This window comes from Myotis nattereri, assembly GCF_964212035.1.
Source record: "Myotis nattereri genome assembly, chromosome: 11".
NCBI lineage: Eukaryota > Metazoa > Chordata > Mammalia > Chiroptera > Vespertilionidae > Myotis > Myotis nattereri.
The window spans coordinates 68,319,445-68,338,513 of record NC_138086.1 but is presented as its reverse complement, the minus strand read 5'-3'; the positions used below and the strand labels follow the sequence as shown (position 1 = coordinate 68,338,513).

General features: G+C 41.8%; 1 protein-coding gene across 1 annotated transcript in view; it reads left to right on the top strand.

The window, feature by feature from the left end:
• FBXL13 (F-box and leucine rich repeat protein 13) overlaps positions 1–19,069 on the top strand; it is a gene marked incomplete at both ends in the record, with an annotated part of 152,915 nt that overhangs the window by 2,892 nt on the left and 130,954 nt on the right. The window contains 2 exons of the mRNA XM_081102001.1: positions 11,515–11,618; positions 12,084–12,174. Of these exons, the coding sequence (XP_080958127.1) occupies positions 11,515–11,618; positions 12,084–12,174 (195 nt within the window). The remainder of the gene's footprint in view (positions 1–11,514; positions 11,619–12,083; positions 12,175–19,069) is intronic.

Genomic DNA, 19,069 nt, shown 5'->3' with positions numbered 1-19,069 from the left:
AGCTACATAATCTTTAGTCCCCGGAATGGAGATGAGAAATGCCCTAACCTTTGGAATAGAGATTGATAGGATTGAATCAACTGGTATAAATACAGATGTAACAAGACAGCAAGAGACAGAGAGAGAGACAGAACCTAGGCACAGAACCTACACAGAACGTTCTCTAGAGACAGAAGAACTTCGCTGGAGAGAACATGGCAAAAGATCCTGGACAGAAACTGGCCTCAGAACCTAGAGACAGAACCTAGCGAGAGAACATGGCAAAAGATCCCGGACTGAACCTGACTACAGAAATTGGCAAGAGAACCTGACTAGAACCTGGTGACTGAACCTGGCTGGAGAACCTGGACAGAACCTGGCCGGAGAACCTAGCGAGGGAACATGGCTACAGAACCTGGCTGGAGAATCTGGAGAACCTAGCAAGAGAACATGGACACAGAACCTGGCTGGAGATCCTAAGCAGAACCTCTCTGGAGATCGAGACCAGAACTTGGCTGGAGATCCTGGCTAGGCTGCTGATCAACTGAACGCTGTCTCCGTGTCATTCCTTCTTCACGGACTCCGTCCACACCTTTGGGGACCCCTGGACCCGCTGGGGTTGGACCCCAGCAATGTATATTTGTTAATCCTCACCTGAGGCTATTTTTTTCCCATTGATTTTTAGAAAGAATGGAAGGGAGAAAGGAATTGGGGGGGGGGGGGAGAGAGAGAGAGAGAGAGAGAGAGAGAGAGAGAGAGAGAGAAGAAATATTGATGTGAGAGAGACACATGGATTGGCTGCCTCCTGAGCACACTCCAACTGGAGGCCTTCATTGGAACCTGCAACCCAGGTACGTGCCCTTGAATCTGTGACACTTCGTGTTTGGGCCTACGCTCTATCCACTGAGCCCACCAGCCAGGGCGCCACAACTTTTTTGTCCACTCATCTACCGATGGGCATTTGGGCTGTTTCCAGATCTTGGCTATTTTAAATAATGCTGCAATGAACATGTGGACCACAACAGTATCACTCAGTAAGTGGGTCTGAGCCCTTCTATCTGTAATGATCTCTTGTTTCTTCTTTCTTTTCTATGTTCCCCAGGAGCAGATATATACTGGACATTAACAAGTCACCTACACAACATCTACTTCCCCCTTCTCTCTTCCTAATATTCCTTACATTTTTATGTTAGAACCTACCCTTTCCCCTCATAGCTCATGTGCTTCAGGGAAACTGACTATTTGTATCTTAGGTTGGAGTCTGATTAACTTACACAAGCAGTGCATTGAGTTTTCTAGACCACAATGTTTGTGACCATGGCAGGTGGTGGTGAGGATCAGGGAAAGGGCAAGATGTGCTCTAAGCCAATTTAGGTCAGGTTGCTTGTTGTAATGTTGGGATAGAGATTTATCGTCTCTGGGTATTCATGGGGGAAACATGTATCCCTGGAGCCATTGGCAATGATCCTGTGTCCGCAAGGAGAGATGGTTTTAGGGTGAAGTGGATTTTGAGGAAGGCAGCATGGGGAAATGGAAAGAAATCAGGTTTCTAATGACATCAGTAAGCCACTGGGTTAAACCTGCTACCACATGCGGTCTGGGCCCGAAGTGGATCTGCCTTGGGCTGGTCTGTAGTGTGTGGGTTCTTTTTTTTTATTTTTATTTTTTATTGATTAAGATATTACATATGTGTACCCTCTACCCCCCCCCCCCACCCCCCGCTCATCCCCTCACCCCCCCTTTGTCCGTGTCCATTGGTTAGGCCTATATGCTTGCATATAAGTCCTTTGGTTGATCTTTCCCCCTTGCCCCCACCCTCCCCTACCTTCCCTCCAAGGCCCGACAGCCCAATCAATGCCTCTCCGTCTCTGGATCAGTCCTTGTTCATCAGTTTATGTTATTCATTATATTCCACAAATGAGTGAGATCCTGTGGTATTTATCCGCTCTCCAGTTCCATCCATGCTGTGGCAAATGGTAAGAGTTCCTTTTTCTTCTTCCTCTTCTTAAAGAATACCTTTCAGCATTTCATATAATGCTGGTTTGGTGGTGATGAACTCCTTTAGCTTTTTCTTATCCGTGAAGCTCTTTATCTGACCTTCCATTCTGAATGATAGCTTTGCTGGATAAAGTAATCTTGGTTGCAGGTTCTTGCTATTCATCTCTTTGAATATTTCTTGCCACTCTCTTCTGGCCTGCATGGTTTCTGTTGAGAAATCAGCTGACAGTCGAATGGGTACTCCCTTGTAGGTAACTGACTGTCTTTCTCTTGCTGCTTTTAAGATTCTCTCTTTATCTTTTGCTCTTGGCATTTTAATTATGATGTGTCTTGGTGTGGTCCTCTTTGGATTCCTTTTGTTTGGGGTTCTCTGCGCTTCCTGGACTTGTAGGTCCATTTCTTTCACCAGGTGGGGGAAGTTTTCTGTCATTATTTCTTCAAAAAGGTTTTCAATATCTTGCCCTCTCTCTCCTTCTGGTACCCCTATAATTCTGATGTTGGTACACTTGAAGTTGTCCCAGAGGTTCCTTACACTATCTTCATATTTTTTGAATCTCTTTTCTTTTTCGGTTGGGTATTTTTTGTTTCTTTGTATTTCAAATCTTTGACTTGATTCTTGGGATCCTCTTGTCTGCTGTTGGATCTCTGTAAATTATTCTTTATTTCAGTCAGTGTATGCTTAATTTCTAGTTGGTCCTTTTTCATGTCCTCCATGGTCTCACTATACTCCTTGAGGGATTAATTAAATTTATCGGCGGTTTCCATAAAATTCTTGAAAAACCTTATAAATGTGGCCTTGAACTCTATATCCAGTCGTTTGCTTTCCTCCGTTTCTGCCATTTGTGACCTGTTTCTTTGTCTCCGCATTTTGGCTGCTTCCCTGTGTTGATAGAGTGGCCCTGCGTGCCAGGTGTCCTGTAGGGCCCAGTGGCTCAGCCTCCCCAGTTACCTGGGGTGGACACTCTTGGTGCACTCTTGGTGCCTTGGTTGTTGTAGGATCACTGGGAGGAATTGACCTCCAGGCCAATTGGCTGTGGGAAGCAGCTGTGTCTGAAGTGGGAGAATGGTCCTCCTCTGACCACTGGGTACAGTGGCTCCTGGATCTAAGGAGGTGCTAATTCAGCCCCTGCCTGAGGCCACACAGCAGGAGCCACGAAGAGGCTCAGCTGTGAAGCAATGCAAGCCGCTGCGGGGCCTTGGGCCTTCTCTTGGACGTTCCGGGTCTGCCTGGCTGGGCTGTAGTTAGGTACATTCACATGCAAAAGCCTCTGCCACAGCCTGGGTGGGGCGGGGTCTCAGGGAGTCAAAGGGCGGAGAAAGCAGCTATGGTGATTCTCCGCGCCTGGAGTCGCGCGTCTCAGTGTCCCGGTAACGGCTGCAAGCACCTCTGAGGGAAAGCCGCCCTCAAGTTCGCCCGCTGCCACCTGACAGACCAGCTTCTCCCCGTATGAGTCCTGGGTCCCCAGAGACTTCCCGGAACCGGAGTTCAGAGCAGTCGGGAGCTTGTGATTCAAAAAGACAGCCGCGTCCTCAGGTGCCACCCCCTTTCCGCGCGCGCGAGGTGCCGCCGTACCTCTGCACTTCACCTCCGCAGCTCCTCTGGCTCTCAGCGTGCTTTTCTTTTCTTCTAGTTGTAGAAATTACACTCAGCCAGCCTTCCTGTTGTTCTGGACGATGTTTGCTCCGTCCTTTGGGATATTTTTCAATTGTTGTGTGAGGCGACTATTTCCCGGTGTTTATCTATGCCGCCATCTTAGTTTCTCCTCTGTGTGTGGGTTCTTGACTTCATGTAGGAAAGATTTCACCAACAAGTCCAGGTGATTTTGAGAGTACGTTTACTAAAGCTGGGACAGTGACACAAAGGACAGGCTTACAGTAGAAGTAACAGGAGAGCCCGGGGGGCAGGGGGGGGGGCGGGGGACCTACTTTGGCTTCCAGAAATGTCATAGGAAAGAAGTGAGCTAAGGTGGGGCTGCTGTTAGTTCCATGGGAAGTCAGAGAAAAAGGGGGCTTTGGCGATAGGATCAGGGGGTAAAACCAGGATGAGCTGCCTGCTGCCTAACGCTCCCCTAGTTGCAAGTCTCATGGGGACTATTAGAGTTTAGGAGGAAGAAAGTAGAGATATAAGGCATGAGCATGCTCTAGCAAGAGCACACCATGAGTCCTTTTTCTTGAGGCTTTTAAAAATCTTTCTTTGAACAGTGGGAATTCTAGGAAAGGTCTTAGGGCAGTGTTTCTCAACCTTCTGGCCCTTTAAATACAGTTCCTCATGTTGTGACCCAACCAGAAAATTATTTTTGTTGCTACTACATAACTGTAATGTTGCTACTGTTATGAATTGTCATGTAAATATCTGATATGCAGGATGGTCTTAGGCGACCCCTGTGAAAGGGTTATTCGACGGCCAAAGGGGTCGCGACCCACAGGTTGAGAACCGCCGTCTTAGGAGCGTCTTAACAGAAAATTCATTAGCTTTCCAGGTGTGTCCTTCAATATGTTGATTCATCAAAATGTGAATAGAGAGGGGTCAGAGTTGTTATCTGGTTAGTTTATTTTCAAAGAACATCATCTAAGAGGGACCAGGACCCAGGCCCTCCTGTCCCAGGACTGTTGGAAGGTGTAAAGCTTTTGTTCCTTAGTGTCCTTGGCTAGGGAAAATAAAAATTTGTGATTCATTAGCTGGCTGTAAATTGCTCAAACTGTTTGGCCTCATTTAGTGATTTTTGTCAGTTTCCCTTATTCCACATGTCAAGGAATTTCCCTAGCTTCTTACTGTTCTGCCTCAAACCCAAGCTTGATCTTTTGAATCTGCAGTTGTAGGAGCCAATTTATGTGGAGTTGAGGTTTATTACTTGAAACCTAAAGCATCTGAAGCAAGACAAAGGGGTCATTTTTGCTCTGAGATTGCCCAGGTTGGATTCGTGGCGTGCCAATTACTAGTTGTGTGTTTTGAACAAGTTTCTCAATCTTTCTGCCTCAGTTTTCTTGTAGTAAGATTCCAGCTGGATGAGAGAAAGCAACTGTGAAAGGAAACAATGGGAAAAGAAAATCACAAAATGTGTTCTCAGGAAAATCAGTTTTAGGCATAAACAAAGACCGTCCCGGAAGTATAGAAGCATGGGAAAATGCTGGGAACTGCTGTTTCTCATCATAGGTAGCCAGCTGTCTGGCTGGGTCGCAGGCCTGTTCTGGTCTCCCAGGGGCGAAAGCCCTTTTGCCTGTGTTTATATGGCTGAGGTCGCTGGACATCCTGTTTCCTTGATGGGCCTGGGCCGGCCTCTGTCACAGCTGGCACCTTCCTAAAACCCTCTCACTCTGGTTCCGCTTCCAGCTGAGCCTGTGTGTGGTTCACTGCATACAGTGCATACCGGTAGAAGTGGCTTTCTTTCTTTCTCTTTATTTATTTTTTTTTAGCAGAAGTCCAGGGATGTAAGGTAGAGGAGAAGCACTGGGAGCAAGAAAATTCCGCTTCCTCCATTTACTCCCATCTACGCCCATCTTACAATATCCAAGAGCAACTCTGCTTTTATCTGTTTTGTATTTTGGGATTCCCATGAGTTTCATTTTTATTGATTTCAGAGAGGAAGGGAGAGGAAGAGAGAGAGAAAACATCAATGATGAGAGAGAATCATTGATCAGCTGCCTCCTGCATGCCGTGACTTCCTGGTTCATAGGCCGATGCTCAACCACTGAGCCACACCAGCCTGTGACTTGCAGTTTTTAAAGATTTTTTTTTCTGATTTAAAAAGCGAATTTCCAGCCACTGTGATCAGCATCCAGGCTCTGTCAGGAAATAATCTCTTCCTTGATGGTTCATGTTCTCAGTGTTGTAGGAAGCTAGACTTTCCCCTCATAGACCATCAGCATCTGGTATGGCTTTCCTACAACATGGATGTATTTATACAAAAGATATAAACATAGAGATAGAGGGTGGCCTTTTTCTTTTTAGATCTTGGAGTTGATATTTTTGTAAACTTTAATTTTAGATTTGAAATAAATGAACTAAATGGTTAAATACTTGGAATCTGAGCAATAAAATACTTTCTATATATTATTTTAAGGTTTCGGAGAAATATATTTTAGAAATTCAGGTGTTTTTTTCTGTTGTTTGTTTTTTGTTTTTTGACATGTCTGCCTGTAGACACTCAGCACCTGAACCTGATAGGACTGTGGGAAAACTGTGTTTCCTTCTGATTCCCCACTCTCATTGTGTTCATCATTTCTCTCTCTGAGAGCTCTGAGATACTCACCCCACCACTAATTGGAATCACCTTCCTTGGAGATATTCCTTTCAAAAGACATTGAATTTTGGAAGATATCATTAATATAACAGCTCAAACAATGAAGCCCTGTTGGTAGAATTTCAGACAGTAGGTCATCCAAAGTATTTAGAAATCTGTCTTCCTCTTTTTTTTTTTTTTTCTGTGCAGAAATCAGCACACTGTTTACAAACAAGGCCTGCCCCATAGGGACTCAAGATGGGCGAGACATTGTGGTGTAGTGCCTACAAAATGATTAAGCAGCTATTCATGCAATTGTACCTGAGAGTAAAAAAAGTGCTCATCAAATTGTTAGCTCCGATTTTGGTTTAACATCTAGGAAAGAATAAAAGAGTTTGCAAAACTAGATCTGTCCAGCAGAGGGCATATTTAAATTACAAATCATGATTTTACGCAGTTTTCTATTTTTAGAAATAAATACATTTTTTATTTTTATGATTTTATGCAGTTTTTATGCTTTATGTTTCTTTCATGATTACTTTTCCAATCTTTGTTTTAAAATTTTATTTATTTCTAAATCACATAGACTCTATTATGTGTCTTTTCATAAAATTTAATTTATTTTATTTTTTGTTAATCCTCATCCGAGGATATTTTTCCATTGATTTTTTTAGAGAGAGTAGAAGGGAGGGGGAGAGAGAGAGAGAGAGAGAGAGAGAGAGAGAGAGAGAGAGAGGAGAGAAACATCCATGTGAAAGAGACACATAAACTGAGGTTGCCTCCCGCACTGGGGCAGAGGATGGAGCCTGCAACCGAAGTATGTGCCCTTGACTGGGAATCGAACCCAGGGCACAGGCTGATGCTCTATCCACTGAGCCAAACTGGTTAGGGCAGGTCTTTTTAGTTCCTCTCCGTCACCCACCCCCACCCCCGCAAGGAATAGTTGCTGCAAATATTTGACAAATATGCAAGAATCAGGAATTACTGAATACACGAGCAAAGGACCACTAGCCAATGTAGGAGAGAAGGAACTATTTATAGTAGCTAATTTTGCTGGACCTTGGGGGCTAGAAGGTAGTGGCTTCCCCTGACGGCGGTATTTACTGAATTCTCTCAACCCAACCAATCAAGTCACAGATGCAGTTCTAGAGGCAAACCTGCGGGGCATATGATTTATTATTTCTCCAGAAACAATTCACTTATCTGGGGATTAGACAGCTGGTAGCTGCCTCCCCTTTGGGTCAGGCGCAATCTAGCTGCTATCAGAATCTGTTGTCTTGCTCTCCTCACTCCGCAGAGACTACATGCCCTCACCCGCCCCCTCAGGTTGGATGGCTGAGGTCAGCTGGCTTCTTTCAATAACCTTCAGTATTCTTTCAGTTACAGAGTTTCTAAAATAAAAATCTAATACCCTCTATTTAAATGTTGACAAGACACAGCAACCCCTTTATTTTCAAATTTTTAACTTACTTCCATAGAAACAAATTAAGCTTTGCCCTAGAAAAACAGCATGCCGACTCCAGCGCTTCCACACATGGGGATTTCAAGAGGTTGTGAAATGTCAGTTTGACTTGTTTTGGGTGTTGGGGAGGGGAGGGAGGTTGAAGGGACTTTGAACAAACCTGTTCCTAAGAAAAGGGTTTTCTGTAACTGTGTGATTCTGGCATTGCATTTCTGAATGCATCCTCACCTAATAAAAGAAAAAACAAGGTGCAAACTGCATGTTGATTATTCCACCACCTATTTAAAAGAATTTCCTGGAGTGGGGGCGGGGTAGGGCTAGAAGGGGTCATGGGGGGGGGTGGGGGGGGGAAATGGGGACATATGTAATACTTTCAACAATACAAGTTTAATGTTAATGGGGGGGGGGAAGAATGTGTTTCTGGGTTTGCATATAAATAAATTATTTCCAGATAAATAGCATACAAAAAACCCCCTTCAACTTCTGAAGATCGATACACATGCACACAACGTTGTGTGAGTGCAGGGTATGGGTAAGGGAGGAGCCCTGAGTTTGTAGTTTCAAAATCCCTGACTCTGTGAGTCACCGGGCCCTTCTTTGCCTCATCTATGAAGTCCAGAAGCAAGAATACAACCTCTAAAAGTCAAGGCCATCCTAGTTGGATCTTGGAAACAAACTGAACTGTGACTCTCTGAGGCAAGCCACCTGTGACCTTTGGCCATGTGAATGGTCTTGCTGGGGTTTGACCATGAGTGACCGACCTGTTGGGTCTAAAGGAGGACCAGTCCCAGGTTCTGGCTTTTTCACAGTGTGGCTCTGCCTGCTCCTGTCTTATATTAATCTTTTACTCCAGTCAAATTGGTCTGAGCCCAAGGCTTTGCTCTTGCCAAGAGAAAGACCTTACCTTCAAGCCCCCAGTCCTCTCCTTGCCAGCCGGAAGATTCTCCAACTGCTAAGGACCCTCAAGCATGTGGTCATCACTTTTATCACTACTCTCATAGAGCAATTATTTTCTGTATTTAGGCCTTTAGCAGATTTCACTATGTTTATCTGAGTAGCTTCAAAGGTAAGACTTGCTCTCTTAAGTGTTGTGTATCTACCCCTAGCTCTAATAGACAGTTATTTTGTTATTTATATCTAAACTATTGTTCTATCAAGTTCTCTCTCCCAACCATTTCCCCCCCCAAATACATTTGTCCTAATCTTTTCCATTAGTCTTGATATAAAGTCAGTCTCTCTCTGTCATCACACTGACCTTTGAATGCTACAAGGGAATGTTTTTCAACTTCTTTTCTCTTTGTCCAAGTCTTTTCCTGTAATGGTAGTGGTAATTAGCAGTGGAATGGTTAAAAGTAATGGTGATGGCTTGCTATTGTTATTATCTATGAGGGACTTAGTTTGTGCTAGACACTCTTCAAAGTACTTTACACATATTTATTCAACTCTCATTATAGTTATATGGAATGTGTACTTTCATTATCCCGTATATAGTTAAGGAAACAGAGGGACAGAGAAGTAACTTGTCGGAGGTTACACTTTAGAAAATTGCAGACCCAGTATTTAACCCAGTGGACTCTACCCACGGCATCCTCTTGCTCCTTGGAAGATGGGTAGTAGTGGAAAGTAGACGTAACTGTCCTGGATTAACCCACATTTGTCATCAGTACCCCGTCAGCTTTCAGAATATTTGAAAAATATTAGGGACTGAGATTAGGGAGGCAGAGCCAAAAGAAAGTTAAGGATTACACAATTGTTTTGTGAATTTACAAGCTTGATAAAGCCAATCTCTGGATAATTAAGCCATGGTCTTTTTTTTTTTTTTGTCCTTGATTATGTAAGTTTTTACTAAGAAAACGAGCAATAATAAAGCCTTGATTAATATTTCTGAGAGTCAAACATTCATCTTGTGGGAATTTTTGCATGTTTCACCCCTGCTTATGAAGACCAAGCTAATGGTTTTGTGATTTTTATTTTCAGTAAGCAGAAAAAAAGCTATTAATTTACTAACTATATTTCTTATTGGCATGTAGCTAAGCACAGTTCACAGTTCAAATATATAAAACCTTAGGCTACTTTATTTTGCTTAGTGGGAAACTATGAAGCATGAGATTTCTTATGCAAAAGTGAACATTTGACCTATGCTGGCTCCATATGCCTTTATTAGCATTCCAGAGACTTATCCTTTCAACGGGAATTGACTTCCGCAAGTTAGCTTTTCAGGAAATGTAGTTTTCTGATCTATGAGCATGAAGATGTGAAAATAAATAAGCAATTTCTCCTATACATTAATCAGATTCCAACCTCCTTAAAAATTCACGTTAAAGGCGAATTCCATGAAGGACTAGTTTTCAGGCTATAGGATACATTTAGGTTGGAATCACCCTGAATCTAATAAAAACAAAGTTTCCTACGCCCCGATCTTAGAGACCACATCACTCTCCAGGTGATTCTGACGTCCTCTGGGTGCCAGAATAGGATGGAGGACGGAGGAGGGGGCGCGGAGCAGGGAGTACAGGAACTCAGTATGAGGGGGGCCCAGGCACACAAGTGCAAGAGAGCAGACGCCCTTTCATCAGAGCTATTCAGGGAGCGGCCTGAAGTCTGGCCTCCATGTAATAGAAGACTCCATCCCTTTGGTGGCAGAAGACTATGCAATGTGGCTTGCTGCTGTGGGGAGGACCCCTGATCTCCTGTCCAAGTCTGTTCTCCAGGTTCGGGGGAGAAGTCGGTCTGCGGATGGCGAAGGGCTCGCTGTGAGCAGTGGTGGGGTTCGGCGAGGGAGCCGAGTTGGAGAGGGAGAGACATCTAGGTCTTACCATTTTGTCATAATCTTAAGGGCTGGGTTTTCGCCTGCAGGCTGCACACTAGGAGGGGTCCATGGAGCTACTGCGAAGTGGGAAGTGTTGTGCAGGGTTCAGTCAGGATACACTATCCTTTTCCTTTTGGGGGAATACTGTGTGGACTTTTGGGAGCCTAAGGATCTGCTGGCACGTGTCCAATGGAGGTGAGAAGAAGTGTGCATGACTCAAGAAATGGAATTATTTTGTTCACGAGAGAGAGAGAGGAGTAGGAAAAAAGCTAGCAAGAATAGGCTACAGGTGCAAGAAGGGCCAAAGAAAGCCCCCCACCCCGCCCCGCTGGAGACAGTGGAGGGAAAGGCAAAGAGAATGTCTCAGGAGGATTGCAGGTGACTCCCGTGGGTTGCGTGCTGTAAACCTTTTGCTCTGTCTCAGATGGAGAAATACAAAATAATTTTGTATTATCTCACCAAAGCTGCTTCTTTGGGGTCAGGTTGTGTCGTCTTTATCTCCTTAGTTTCAGGATTTCTGTTCAGTTAGCTTTCAGGCTGTTCTGAATGATGGTTGTTCTGTAGTTTCATTGTAGTTTTGCTGTAGCTGTGGGAGTTTCTGAGTATCACATTTACCTACGCCGCCATCTTGACTGGACCCCACAGTAAATATTGATGGTGGATTTTCTCAGTCACTTTTGTGGTTGGCTCTGAGGAGTCTTTTACTTTAAAAAGGACTTCTTCATACTTCAAAAGGGTGGAAAACCACTGATCTGAAGAATCATAACAATGTCTTCAATTTGTCTATAAAGCACTCCTCGCCTAATCAAAACACCGTGCAGAGACTCTATGGTGTCATTTATGATAGATTTTAAAAGAGAGTAAAGGTAAACTGCATTTTGGTTTGACTTTGCACAGTATTAACACTGAACAAATATGGAGGGGTCTCTATAAAGCATGCATACGACAACCGTCATATTATTTGACTTTGTAGTCGTGTGAGGGGTCTACCTGTTGCTCTGAGAACATGCAGATCCAGAAACCCTGATTCCATTTCCTTTCCCCAGGTCCTGTTGTGTGGTCTGCTTGTTACATGTCCTCAGGATCCGCTGAGGTTTTTAGAGGAAATGATCATCATTATAATGAAAAATGGCCTCGAAAGTCTTCTCTGGTGAGTCTTGCTTTGATTTGTGGTAGGGAGGTATTTTGAAGGTAAAATAAATGCTTCATTGTAGAGTATCAAAAAAGGTCTTGCTAATGAATGCTTCCAATCTCAAGATGGTTCAAGAATCCCTCCACATGCTTTTAAGTCCGTAAGGACTTGGAAAGGAACAATTTGCCCACTGGTTCTCACCTTGAAAAATAGTGTTTTCATCAGTACTATGTGCTCTAGGGCAGTTTATTTCAGGTTGGACACTCGGAAAGGGAGGCATGCCTTCCTGGGGACACCGCAAAATCTTGAGGGGGTGGGGGAGGTAGTTTGACAAAGCCCTCCTGGTGGTTCTGCTCTGCTTCTTCCCAGGGACCTGTCTCTTCCTCCCTGTCCTGTACACTCCACCCCAATAACCAATGATTGAATTATGGAACTAACTACTATAAAATGAAATTAATTTTTCACTGTGTTTTATTATTAAAGGGATATGTGCATTGACCCATCAATGAAACCCAAGATTCGGAGATTATCTGAAACTTACTTGGAACAACTTTTTGGATTGGATGATCAGCTGGTAAGGATTAGTAATCAAGCATTCTAAAATATATTTTTTAAGTTTTGATGGAAATTTTCAAATACAATTTCGATTTTATAAGTGGTGTGAGAGCAGACTGATTTTGTAATTGGGGGCACTCCCAAAAGTGATGGGGCAACATACACACTGAGACACATACACATACACACAGCCATACTCATAGTAACACCTCCCCCAACCCCAAATTTCCACAAAGCATTGAGACAGGCATTTATTCTCCCTCTTTCTGATAAAAACTTTATATTTAATTTCCCCTTTCCCCCTTTTCTTTCCCCTCCTCTCTTGCACTTTTATGATGATGAAAATAGTGGAGTGAGATGCTTTAAAGGAGGATATTTTCTTTCCTTCCTAATCTACTTCTTTCTGTATTCCATCCCCCTTCATTCTTCCTGCCATTTGCTCAGGAATTATGCTCATAAAGACATGGCCAATGAGATCTAAGTTAAAAGCCAGGCCAATTATTAATGGAAGGAACAACCAGCTCCAACAGCTGTTTTTGATCCTGTAAAGAGGGCAGGGAAGTAACTCAGGACATGGACGCTTTTAGAACAAAGACTGTGCATCCAAAAGAAGCTAAAATAGCAGAAGGCACGTGGGGAGAGAAATACTGACACAAATTAGACGTGTGCGGGACCACGTGTGAGACCTCCAGACCCCAGGCTGATGTCTCAGTAAGCACAGGCAGGGTTGGGGAGTGGCTGGGAAGTTGAGCATTGATAAGTGAAATGAAAGCCCCAGTCAAGGTGGGTGGCAAGATCCAGGAAGAATCTGAAGCATCATTTGGAAGACTGGGTAGAGAGTAACACCAATCATTGATCCTAATCACTGGTCGGCAACAGAGGGACAGAAATAAAGGGGTGAAATATTTCTGCCAAGCCCGAGGTGATTCTGAAGCACCGATATACTGGGAAGAACCAATATATCTGATTCTTATTGATCTGCATCATGGTGTGTGTGTGGTGTCTTAATGACTGGACTTTATCAAACACAGACCTCTGATCTACTGTGAGTGCAGGCAACTGAAAACCTGGAGATGTTTGGGGCAACCTCAGGGGCTGAGGGGTTGATCCCCCATCCTCACCCCTTACCCACTAGAATAGTTCTGCTTTGGGTATAACGTCACTTGAAAAAAAGCTTGAGAACCATCCTAATAGACAAACATGGTAATTGACCATACCTTCGCTATGCCTCCCATTGGCTAACCAGCACAATATGCAAATTAACTGCCAACAAAGATGGCGGCTAATTTGCATACTGCAGGCAGGGCGGGACAGCGGGAGCCTCTGGTGAGCCGCCATCCAGGGCAGGCCCGCCCCTGCCTTGCTGCCCCGGACCAGATCAGCGGGTCCCGGGCGGCAAGGCAGCCCCGCCCCAGAAGCCCCAGGAGCCGCCTGATATGGTAGTAACTCTATCAGTAAGCACTCTGAAAGTCAGTGGCATAAATGCACCAATTACAAGACAGATTATGAGGGTGAATCAAAAACAAAACCCACTTTAAATATAAAGACACAGATAGATTAAAAGTAAATTAATTAAGCTGCAGCCTGTTTTGCTCAGTGGATAGACCATTAGCCCTTGGACTGAAGGGTCCCAGGTTCGATTCAAGTCAAGGGCATGTACCTCAGTTGCTGGTTTGATCCCCAGTCCCTATCAAAGCATGTGCAGCAGGCAACCAATCAATGTGTCTCTCCCTTTCCCTTCACTCTCTCTAAAATTCAATGAAAAAATATCCTTGGGTGAAAATTAACAAAAACAAAGTAAATGGATTAAGTAACATTAAAGAGATTATAAGAAAAATATATTCCAAATTTTGTTAGTTGTATAATGGTTATGTTTAAGTTATTAACACCTAAGAAATTGGGTGAAGGGTCCATATAATATGCTGTAGTATTTTATAGGGTTTTTTTTTTACATGTATGAGATTATTTCAAATTAAAATATTAAAAAATTAAAAATTAATAAAATATTAATTGAAATGTATCTGTATTACATGAAAAATCTCCTAATTGCTTCTAGCATAATTTATTAAATTGTGCAAAAATTTCCAAGGGTTCAATTAAAAAATATCTTAATTCTAAATGATATAATAGAAAATATATAATAGTGCAGTTATAAGCACTTATCTGAAAATAAAAATTTAAAGAAGTGAATTTAAAGAAGGGATTAGCCAAAGAAAATATATGCACAGCCCATGGACACAGACAACAGTATGGTGATGGCCAGAGAGAAGTGGAGGGCAAGAGCTGGGTAGAGGGGGGAAAAAGGGGGAAAATAGGGACATCCTATATAATAATAATAAAAGGCTAATATGCATATTGACTGAACGGCAGAATGACCGGTTGCTATGATGCTCACTGGCCACAAGGGGCAGATGCTCAATGCAGGAGCTGCCCCTTGGTGGTCAGTGCACTTTCATATGAGGGGAGTGCCACTCAGCCAGAAGCTGGCTCATGGCTGGCCAGTGCGGAGGTGGTGGCAGGAGCCTCTCCCACCTCCGTGGCAGCACTAAGAATGTCCAACTAATGGTTTAGACCCGATCCCTTGGAGGCCTAAGCCTTTAGTCGGACATCCCCTGGGGGCTCCCTGGCTGCCAGAAGGATGTCTGACTGCAAGCTTAGTCCTGATCCCCCGGGGAGTGGGCCTAAGTCAACAGGTGGACATCCCCCAAGGGGTCCTGGACTGTGAATGGGCGCAGGCCAGGCTGAGGGATTCCCCCTCCCTCCCCTGCCCTGAGTGCACAAATTTTTGTGCACCGGGCCACTAGTTGCTTATAAGACACTAAAACTGTTAAATACTACCTCATTGTCAATATTTTGAAAGCAATCTTACAAAATGCAATTAGATTGTGTCCAATGTCTAGATAAAAGCCTATAGAGAATTAAAAAAATGCATGGAATTCCAACAGACACCAAAGTTACTTCAAACAAAGTTTTATTTAAAAGCAATTCTCAGAAGCATTTCATGGTGTTGAAAGCGCAGAGGATAAAATGGAAGCTGATTCTGACTTAGAAAGGAGTATGACAGTTCACCAAGACATAGGAAAGATGCCCACGTCATGTCATAAGTGAGGAAAATGGAAACGAGATGTGACTTTGCAAAATGTAAATCCCCAGATGCCTCGGATTGCTAGATAGAAGGCTTACCCTAAATTGGCTATAGATTAATTCATTTCTTCTTCACCCTCAGAGAAAATTGAAAAGTTTTTTTTTTTAAAACAAAGAGCTAAGACACTAATTTGCAATGTTTTTAGTATTATAAATTACATATAGTAAATTTAGCTTTCCTTTTTTAATTTTCTCTTTTACACAGTAATAACTGCCAGTAATAGAGTGTTTAATGTTTTTGAAAAAACATTTTAAAGGCCACAATATTGGTTATTAATATTGCTTTGCATGGTTTCAGCATGCAGTCATTTTTATGGTCTCACACTACACAGTCCGGCACAACAAGGGCTGTCTGTATGTGCCTATTTATAATTATATATATTTGTTTCTGTTTATGAAAACAGAGAAGATTTACTACAGGAAACTGTAAGTCAAATAGTTATAGGAAAAATAGGAAATGTTCTCATAACAGTAGATATAAAGTTTAACTGTGTTCCAAGATGAAAGGATCAACCATTGTAAGAAGGAAACTAACTTCACAGACTCGATTCTCATTTCATAGGAAATGACATCTCCAGATGGGCTTACTAGTTATAAGAAGAAAAAGCATCCATAGCATTAAAAAATCTTTAACACAAAGCATAACACAAAAGTAGAGAGAACGCCATCATATAGCTTCACAATAATCAACATTTTGCCATTCTTGTTCATTATTTCCCCCTTACCCTTTTTTGCTGGAGCATTAGAGAACAAATCCCAGGAGTTGTATTATTTTACCAGTAAATACTTCAGTGTGCATCTCTAACAGGAAATTAGATTTTTAGATTACGTACCACAGTGCCATTGTCTACCTAATGAAATTGGCAATAATTCCTGAATATAATCTAGTGCTGATTGTATTCCGATATATAAATTCCATATTCAGTCCATATTCAGGTGTCCCTAATTCTCAAAAGTGCCTTTTTACATATGGCTCTAAGTTGAAATCCATACAGGATCCACACATTGGCTTGGTTGTTATGCATCTACAATCATTCATTCTTATTTTTCTCTATGTTATTTATTGAATAAAAAAGATAATGTGTCATGTAAAATGTCCCACATTCTCATGGTTTCTTCCGGCATCATTTCATTTGTTCTATTTCTTGTATTTCCTGCAAGTTGTACTTAGACCTGCACAATATTCAAGTTCTACCCCCCTCCCCCCCCCTTTTTTTCCTCTTGGTGACAAAAAGGCTGCATTGGGGGTGTTGTGTTTTTCCTAGTGCATCCCACCAAGAGGCACCCCTGGTCTGGCTGATCCACTTTTAATGAATCTTGATACTTATAAACATCAATATAATTCCTCATTTAGCTTTATCTTTCAATGTAATTTTGTTTTGATCCTTCAATGGAATATTTTTATTTCAGAATAATAATGCCACAAGGCCACTAACAATAAAACTAACCCAGTTCAAGAAAATTATGCAATTCTTTTTGCCTTGAAGATGTATATTTCCTACCAGGTATTTTCAGTAAAAAATTAATTTTTTACTTAAATTAATTCTTTTTTTGGTACTGAAGGTCAACTTTTCTTTTAATGATGTATAACATTACATGGTGCAAAATCAAAACAATAAAATGAGAAATATTGCTTGCGTTTCTCCTCTTTAGCCTCCCTATTACCTCCCTTTCTCTAGGTAACCCATTTTCATAGTTTTTAGCTTATGTCCTTCCATTGATTCTTTTCGAAAAATACTAGCAAATACACTGTATTCTCCACCCCTCCGACTTCTTACATGGAAATAGCAGACAATAGCCTTTTGCTTCTTGCTTTTCTCACACATTAAAATGTCATCACACAGAGTATTGTGTATTGAAATCCTAAAGTCCAAATGGAAGATGTTGACTTAAAAGGTAAGAAAATAGAAAATAAAAGAAATTTTAAAAAAAGGTCTTACTGATGTAACAAACATAGCTTAACTATGAAAGGAAACTTGGGTTTTAACCATTTGGGAGCAACAGACAGATCCTGTGCCCCAAACAAGAATCAACTGGTTGATAACCACATCCACTCTTGCTGGTTTGCAAAAGAATTCCTTTTCTAGATTATTCCTTTTGAGCAGATTGTTATTTCCTGAGAAGGCATCAAAATAAGTATTACTGTAACCTAGAAGAAATAAAAATAAAGATATATAGAAATAATTAAGATATGAACTAGATTCATGTTGTTTATTTTTAGGATAAATTTAAGTGTAAAATAAGTAATAATAGTTAATGGTATGGCATTTATGTATGTTTATCTGCTGTGTATGGCATTTGAGAGTTCTAAATAACATATTTGTAAGTTTTTAATTTACTTTAAATTGTTTCAGCGGTTTTATTTAATAAAAATTTGTTATAAACATTTACATGTTTAAGAAAATTTAGTTTTTCTAAGTTGTATATATTTAAATATGTTTATTAAATAGAGCACTAACGTACAAATAGCAATGAGTATTTCTCCCCATGCACAAAAGCCTGCTGGGCATTAAAGTCTCTTTAAAAAATTTGCAGAAGTTCAAAAATTAAGAAACGTGCCTGGCCAGTGTGGCTCAGTAGTTGAGCATCGACCCATGAACCAGATCATAGTTTAATTCCCAGTCAGGGCACATGCCCAGGTTGTAGGCTCCATCCCCAGTGGGGGCCGTGCAGGAGGCAGCTGATCAATTATTCTCTCTCATCATCGATGTTTCTATCTCTCCCTCTCCCTTCCTCTCTCTGAAATCAATAAAAACATATTTTTAAAAAATTAAGAAATTATATGAAAGAAAATAAAATCTCACTAGTGAAGGCAAACATAGTAAAGTTGGTAGACCAACCACTTATAAATCTAGCGTGAAACAATTAAAATTGCAAGAAGTACTTATTTATAGTTTTAACCTTTTCTTTTCCTCTTAATGAATTCCTTTAACAGTTCTTGCAATGCAGGTTTAGTGGTAATGAACAACTCACATTTATTTTTCATTTGAGTCTTACCAGATTCCTTATATTATACTAGATACCTCAAATACTATAGAAGTAAATCATACGTTTCTAAGGGTATGATTTAAATTATAGCCATTTTCTTATATATAATGAATGCAGTGTCTTACAAAGTTAAAAATTAATGGGACAAATTACTACTGACATTAAAGAGCCATAAATTCAGTAGCTGTAATTCATGATTTCTAATTCTATTTCATTATCTTTTCATTTATTACAAAATTTCCTCTGGTCTCATCAGCCTGGGATACAACTAATTTATTACTTCAACATTGCCACCCTTTAACTTTAGAAACCATTTCCCATGGCAGAATTTTCTCTCGAATTTCCAGGCTCAAAACCAACCTTACAAAACAATTGGACTCTCAGGAATCGTATGGTGATACACCTTCCCCCGCGCCGCCCTCTCGTCACTTACAGCCAGCAGGTGCCTGTGTGCTGCAGCCCAGGTGGGAAGTTGATGTGCGTGGTTTGTGAGGGCCCAGAAACGGCTCTCACCCTTAGGTCCTCTATACCAACGCCAAGTTGCTTTTTCACTCAGCAACTTCTCCACAAAGTTGTCCGAATCCTTTACCCTCCATTTGCAGAGGCCAGATGGCAGAGATCTGGCCTGCATCTAGCCAGCTGTCTCATTCAATCTATCTGTACATATGTGCTGAGCTCCTACTGTGTGCAATACACTGCCAGCTGGAATAAAACAGTCAGAGAACATTTTCCAACCAGAAGCCATTCACCAATATACTCTACGTAGAGTACAAAGCATGCTA